We start from the raw sequence: 7,397 nt of genomic DNA, 5'->3' as shown, positions 1-7,397 counted from the left end.
AGGGAGGTATTTTGCTAAAGCAAAACTAAAAGAAAGGTTTTTATAGTTGTGAGAAACTTCAATAGAGGTTTTGGTATTTTACCCTAAAATAAAATCCAAAACAAAATTAAATTGTCCTAGTACAAATAAAATTGCACTGCAAGCAAAATTAAATTGTCCTAGTACAAATAAAATTGCACTGCAAACAAAATTAAAATGTCCTAATCCAAATAAAATTGCACTGCAAGGCCTAAGAAAAAGGAGAGAGAGCTGGGAATGGATAAGGGGAGGGTGGATATGTATATAACAGAACAAACCGTGCTTGGCTGTGTCAAGAACCGTCTCGTCAGCCAGTCTGTGATCGCTTCGGTGATGGAGCAGTCGGAAAGGGAATGCATCATAGCTGCTTCTGAAGAGGTTTCTCAGCAGTTCAAAACCCTGATTAACACCGATGATCTCGACAAGCTCAAGCAATTACAGCACCTCATGTACTCTCTCTCTCTCTCTCTCTCTCTAGTTACTGCTGATATTCGGATTTTTAAGCTATGATTTTGGTGCTAAGATCTTTTCCATTTGTAAATTGAGTTCTAGAATTGGCATTATTTGGATTTTTTTTCATTGTTTAAGTGTTCAGAAATCTTTTTACCGACTTTGATTGTGGTTTTGATCTGGCATTTTTTTCGTAATTAATAATCTGGCATTTTATGGTTTTCCGGAAATATAGTTAGAATCTCATTAGAGGAAACGGTAAGAAGGTTAGTTAATGATTAGTTTGTTCGATCCATTTAATTAACTGGTGGATGGATGCAAATTTAACTTGATAGAAATTGCTGAAAATTGGATTTGTGTTTTGAAGGTAGAAAAGGTAAAGGAAGTAAAATTCTCATATTTAGGATTTGGATTTTCGTGTTTGGATTCTGTATCTGAGCCCAAACGTGGATCTTGGTTGTTTTGCATTGTAATGGAAACTTTTCTTTCCCTTTCTGTTTGTTTTTTTTTTTTTTTTGTCTGTTTTGCTGACATACAGAGTTTAAGTCTATTTAATAATTGAGTTTAAGAAGAAAATCATAATTACATAGTTAAATATGGTGCTTATTTCAAGGAAGCAATAGTTTGATGTGGAGTGAGGCTGTTTTTGGATTGTGACAGAAAACGAAAGGTAGTATGGGAATTTTCCATGCGGAGTGGTGGAACTCTAGGGATCTTTTCCTTTGTTTTGGCAAAAATTAATTGAGAAGGGGGTGGGGTTTTGGCAACTAATTTTTTTCCCCTTTGATTGGGGTATGTGTTAGGGGGGGTGGGGGTTGTGTAATTTTATTCCACTCCTGATTTGTGGAGGGTTGAATTTGGTTCTCATTTTTGGCCTGCCAAATCAAAGGGGGCCTAATGGTTTGATGCTCATTTGTTGTTACTTCATATATTTCTCTTTTTATTTTGCAAAAGAAGTCAGGTTAAAGGGTTGTAATTTAGTAAATTTAAACCAAAGTGTCAATGACAAGAAGCTACAAGAGAACTATATGGATTTTTTTTTTTTTTTCTGTTGATTTCCTTCTTGCATTGATGTTGAAAATCTTTGCAGGAAGTTCTTTATAGATTCTTGCTAAAACCCCTGACAGTTAAAAGATTGGGACTTTGATTTATCATTTTGGCATCCCATTGGTATTGTTCAAAGTATACTAGCACACAAGAAATTATTTTCCAAAACCAAATTCTTACTCTTTTGTAGCACCTTGGTTCGTTCAAGTTACCATCAAATTTGCTTCCTATGATCTAATTGATGGAATTTTTATCAGTCCTTGTATTGACTATGAAACTTTTCCACTTCATGCACCAATTGCAGATTGGGAAGGTTACAGGACAGCAATGCAGTCTTATCACATTTTAATGAATACTCAGAGCAGTGTTTTGCAGAGATTTCTGGTGATTTATCAAAGAATACACGTCTTTTAAGGTCCATGAAATCAGACCTTGATTATATTTTTCAGAAACTAAGGTACCAGAACACCACTTCTCCTGGTTTCTTGCTTTCAATATGATATCCTACAACCCGATTTGGGAAAATTACTTAAACTTCCTGTGTTTTCTGACAAATACTTAAACCTCCCCCGTACTTGGACCCTTTGCAAAAACCTCCCTAAACATTTCACATAAATATGCAAATGCACCCCTTCCTTTAACTATCCTTTAGCGGAGATGTTAAAATTACAACTATGCCCTTGTCATGAATGTGCACAGTGAACACTTTTGTTCGCTCTTCAGGTTGCCTGAATATGGTGTTTCTACTAATAAGGAAGGTTTAAGCTCAACCGCAATTTAGCCTTTGTTGTTCACTTAAGTACAAAATGTAACCTACTTAAATAAAGTGAATCACCTTTATGAGGATAATGTGGTAAATCTTCATCCCAATAAAGTTTCTCATGGGCAAAGATGAGATTTTAAAAACATTAAATCATTACATCAGCATTTTCTGTCAGGACAATTGATGGAAGGGTGCACTTGCATATTTATTTGAAATGTGAAGGGAGGTTTCTGTGGATGTCAAAGTACAGTGAAGGTTTAAATATTTGTTAGAAAACACGGGGAGGTTTAAGTAATTTCCTGCTAGATTTTTCATGCTTAAGTGGTTTGTAATTTTGTATGTATGGAGCAATGGGTGAATTTGACTGTTGTGGTATTTGGATAGTAGTTGATTTATTGTTACTCTTTTATCTTAGCCATTATGGTATGTTTTATATTTAGATTATTGTTTTTGTTATTTGCAAGCTAGAAAAGTTTTTATAAGTTGCCTTGACAATGCACATGATTTGCATGCTTATCAGATTGTTCTTCCACCCAAGAAATCCAAAGTGATGTTATGCATTCATTTTTTTTTTTTTTTTGAGAAAAATCGAATGCATTCACTACCCAAAGTGATGTTAGGCGTTCAACTATGGTCCTCTTGTGGACAATTAAGATATATACCGCATGGGAAAAGGTCGTTTATGAGAAGTATCATTTGATCACATGAACTTCTAAAGGGGAGATCTAAATGGTGGGATTAGATAGTTTGACTTCTTGGTCTGAATTAGTATGTGAATTTAACTTCCACAGAAGTATAAGGAACTATATGTTCCCTCAAATGGGATAAAAACTTAAGTCGTTCTGTTTTACATTGGCTGCTTTCTTGGAGAAGTCTTGGTTTTTATCCTTCTCTAATGAGGAAAATCCCTTACCTTGGCATTGGATTTGGTCTCTGACATTGCCACCATGGTTCATATTTCATGTGAGCAGATTGTTTTGGAATGATACTACTGATCTCAAGGCATTGCTGACCCACCCCCACCTTCTCTTACATCGCCTATTCTCAACAATTATTTCATCCCATTTTATAACCCTTTTTGAACAGAGGACCCCAAGGTTATTCTTTCTCTAGTTCAGTCTTAACTACCAAGAGGATTTTGCCAAAGATGTTTTGTGCTTTGGAGCTTTGGTTCTTTTTGCCATTTTCCAGTTAATGCAGACTGAAAGGGAAAAAGAATTTTTAAGAAGACTTAAGAGGTTGATCAACTCAAAGGGAAGCCAGAGAGAATGCTGCTGTTTAGGCTTCTATTCTCAGGGTACTTTTTGGGTTTAAATGTAGAAAACTCTGAAGATTGTACAAAATACATTGTAATTTGACCTTTAATGTATAGGTTGAATAACCATGTAAATGCTCTTTGGTGGTATGCCTTTTGCTTCTTTGTATATGGTATTTATGTTCTTTTTATTTGCTATATTGCTCTCCTCATCCTTATCATCATAATCACTTATAAGTGAAATTGACATTAATTTGCATTTATGATTCAATAAAACAAAAGAAAACAGAAATAGAGAAGGGCATAATGAAGAAAAGAAGAGAATCTCAACACTCCCCTTACCAACATGAAATAAAAGCAAATAACAGCCTCTATAAGAGACCAATATAGCAAATAAAAAGAACATAAAACAGTGCATAAAAGAAAAGAAATAGCAGCTCAACATTCTCCATCAGGAGTATTCTTGTTCCAACATCCCCAGGAAAGAACTTCTAACATTTCTAAAGAAAAGTTCTCACCAGAAAAGAAAGTCTGTTCTTGTTCCAGTTCCAGTTTCAGATATACTCATCTTTTAAAACTTCATTCATTTCCTATCTTCCAACTAAGCTATCTACTTCCTAATTGTTCAAGTTTTTCCAAAGTATAGTGGATCAAAGAACTTATCTTCTGTTTTCTTTAAAATAACCATCTGTCATTAACTTCTTTTCATATGCCAAGTATATAGCTTAGTGAAATCCTGAGGAAGCATTGTAAACTAGTTATCCTCCCAAAGAATGCACTTTCTTCCATTACAACATTAAAACAGAATGCTCTGTAGAATTCTTCAAATAACTATTAGATGCCTTCCCACACACTCATCTCCATTAGTGTTGTCAGTCCCATTATCAATCCTATTATAATTCTATATTTGGTTAAAATAGCTCTCCATCAGAAAATTACCCAGAAGGCTTTTATTTATTGAACTTGAAGGTTGCACTCCTAAATCATTCACCTTTTTAAATCTGCATATCTTATTCCAGCCAATTATTTGATTCTTAGTAAATTAGTATCCTTTGTTCATTTCCAAGGATGTTTCTGTTTCAGCCTCCAAAATGTCACCGGTTGTCCACCTCTTTTGAATGTAAAATGGAAGAAAACGTTTGTAGGTTAGAAAAGAGTATTCCAACTAAGACTGATATTACTTCATTTTGATTTGTAAATTGTACCACCTCTAAGTTATTGCTTTATAGAACACTAAGTGTTTCCCTACTCCATAGGAGTAGGAGCTCACTATGCACTCTATCATAATAGTTGCCTTAAAAATTATTTTCCATTTATCTATGTAAATTCCACTTTGATTAACCAGACTATTAGATTTAAGGATTGATACTGCTTTAGAAACTCTTAGGATACGTCTATAGTATTTGAATTGTTTCTATGATGTATTACAGAAGAAAATAAGCTCATTAGCACATAGAAACAACTCAAAAAAAAAAAAAAAGATTTCTATGTTATAAAGAATTCACCTATTTCTTTTTTATACATGTTCCACATCACAATTTCTCTTGGATCTTTGTTAGTGCTTGAATCAGATTTTGAGCTAGTTGAATATGGCAGCGTTTCAAGCATCCCTAGGTGCAAGGCATGTTCCTTGCTTGAACTGCTGCACAACCTCTTTCGAAAGGCACACATTTGGTGCACCTAGGTGTGGACCTTTTTTAAATGTATCTGTTAGTGTCAAGTATGTAGGGGTATTTCTGTCTTTACGCTTATGTTGAGTTTGCTGATGTGTAAGATTATGCTAGAACTATGTCCCTCACTTAAGTAGGGGCACATGTGTCTTTTCCATTATGTTAGTAAAATAAAACACATTTGGCCAAATGGGAGAGTGAATCTTTTCTCTCATTCGAACCAGAACTTTCTCTCCCTTTCTTCTCTTCTTTTCTTCTCTGATGTGTAAGATTATGCTAGAACTATGTCCCTCACTTAAGTAGGGGCACATGTGTCTTTTCCATTATGTTAGTAAAATAAAACACATTTGGCCAAATGGGAGAGTGAATCTTTTCTCTCATTCGAACCAGAACTTTCTCTCCCTTTCTTCTCTTCTTTTCTTCTCCTTTCTCTCTTTCTCTCTTCTTTCTTCTTCTCTCTTCTCGACTGTTACCGGACTAATTGGACTCAAGGGTAGGCCGAATTATAATATGGTATCAGAGCTCAACTAAGCAACTTGGATCTGCCCAGATTTCTGTTTTCTGTGCACCCAGTTTAGGGTTTTCTCTTGGTTTCTTTGACATCAGTTGGATATAAGGGAAAGGGCTGAAAAGGAGTGATCGCCCTCTTCCCTTAGAGGTTTCTATGCCTCCAGTTTTGCTGTTTGTGGTTGGTTGCTGTGGTTTCTAAGAAGCCCTCCCCTAATCGATGAAGAGAAGAGGGATGATTCGTGTGGTGCAGTGGGTGTCTTGTGTGGTTTGATTTTCGGGTGATTAGGTAAGAGATTTCTATGCATTTTTTTTGTTGTGAATCAAGTAATAAGTATGTTTCAGATCGTATGGTGGGATTTCAGACTGTAGTGTGCTAAGGTTTATGCTATTTTCAGTGTGATTCGAAGGGAGAGTGGTCCTCGTACAGTGTGGTGAGATTTCAGGTAGTCGTGGGTTAGGGTTTGTGGTGTAAAGAGTGCAATTTTCAGCAAAAACAAGTGCTAAACCAATGTGATCAATGTGTGGTGTGGTCTGGTGTGCAGTGTGCCGAATTCAGCAATGGGAGATAGTAGAAATAACAAGTCTAATGTGATGGTCCCTACTGACTACCTGAATGTTCAAATGATCTCCATTAAACTGAATAGAGAAAATTATGTACCTTGGGCTAAATCTGTAGAAGTTTTTCTTAAGGCAAAGAAGAAGGTGAAACACATAAGGGAAGAAAAACCTTTCACTGATTCTCATGAGTTTGATGACTGGGAGCAAGAAGATGTACAGACTATCACATGGTTATGGAACGGTATGGAACCCAAGATTAGTGTAAATTTCATGTTTCTTGACACTTACAAAGATGTGTGGGACCATGCTAAGAAGTTGTATTTTGGCCAAGACAATTCAACAGAGTATATAAGCTATATCAGGAATACTTTCATCTGCAACAGGGCAATCAGAGTCTTGAGGAGTACTATGCTTGTATGGCTTTATGTGACTCGGTTTTTGGTGGGGCTGAAATCTGAGTATGAACCAATGCGGGCTCAGATACTAGGAGGGTCAGCTCTCCCTTCCTTAGAAGAGGTGTTTACTTGACTTCGGAGGATTTCCATTGGATCTACTAAGAACTCTAGTGTTTTCGACAGATTAGCCTTTGTAGTATTGAGGGGCCATGGTGTTAGAGGTGGAGCTCAGTAAGGCCGTAGTGGTAGCAGTGGATCGGTATATGGCCGGAATGGTGGTGGTGGACCTACATATAACCGTGGTGGTGGTTGTACTGGAGGTAGAGATTCAGGGGGAGCCCGTGGCAGAGGATATAGTTCGGGTCCGAGGTGTACTCACTGTGGTATGGATGGACATACCATTAATTGTTGCTATGACTTGCATGGTCCACCCTCAACTTGGGCTAATCATGCCATGACTAGTGACAACAGCTTCAGACAGGAGAGTTGTTTAACTGATCAGATGCTTCCTACATCCATAGATGTTCCTGGGAAGGAGATGATGAGTGCCCCCTGTGATGAGTATGAGATGTTTGTCCAGGCCACATCTCAGCAGAACATTACCACTCTCGTACACTCAGGTATGGCTTGTCTGGCATCCACACCCAATCCCTGGATTATTGACTCTGTAGCCTCCAATCACATGATTGGAACTCCATGTGTGTTTTCTTCCATCTCTCCTTGCTCAACAT

The 7,397-nt window shown here is 36.8% G+C and overlaps 1 protein-coding gene across 7 annotated transcripts in view; it reads left to right on the top strand.

Moving 5' to 3' along the window:
- The first annotated feature begins 240 nt into the window (after nt 1-240).
- LOC104590507 (kxDL motif protein) overlaps nt 241-7,397 on the top strand; it is a 28,084-nt gene continuing 20,927 nt past the window's right edge. For all 7 annotated transcript variants that reach the window (XR_016084367.1, XR_016084368.1, XR_016084366.1 and 4 more), the window contains exons 1-2: nt 241-467; nt 1,820-1,972. Coding sequence is in view for 4 of the 7 variants with exons in the window: in XM_010249200.3 (XP_010247502.1) it covers nt 256-467; nt 1,820-1,972 (365 nt within the window). In the remaining 3 variants the exon portion in view is untranslated. The remainder of the gene's footprint in view (nt 468-1,819; nt 1,973-7,397) is intronic.

The sequence above is a fragment of the Nelumbo nucifera genome, chromosome 3 (assembly GCF_055504915.1).
Source record: "Nelumbo nucifera cultivar China Antique chromosome 3, China Antique-T2T, whole genome shotgun sequence".
Taxonomy (NCBI): domain Eukaryota; kingdom Viridiplantae; phylum Streptophyta; class Magnoliopsida; order Proteales; family Nelumbonaceae; genus Nelumbo; species Nelumbo nucifera.
Note: the sequence above shows the minus strand (reverse complement) of the source record. Positions and strands in the feature narration are given on the sequence as shown.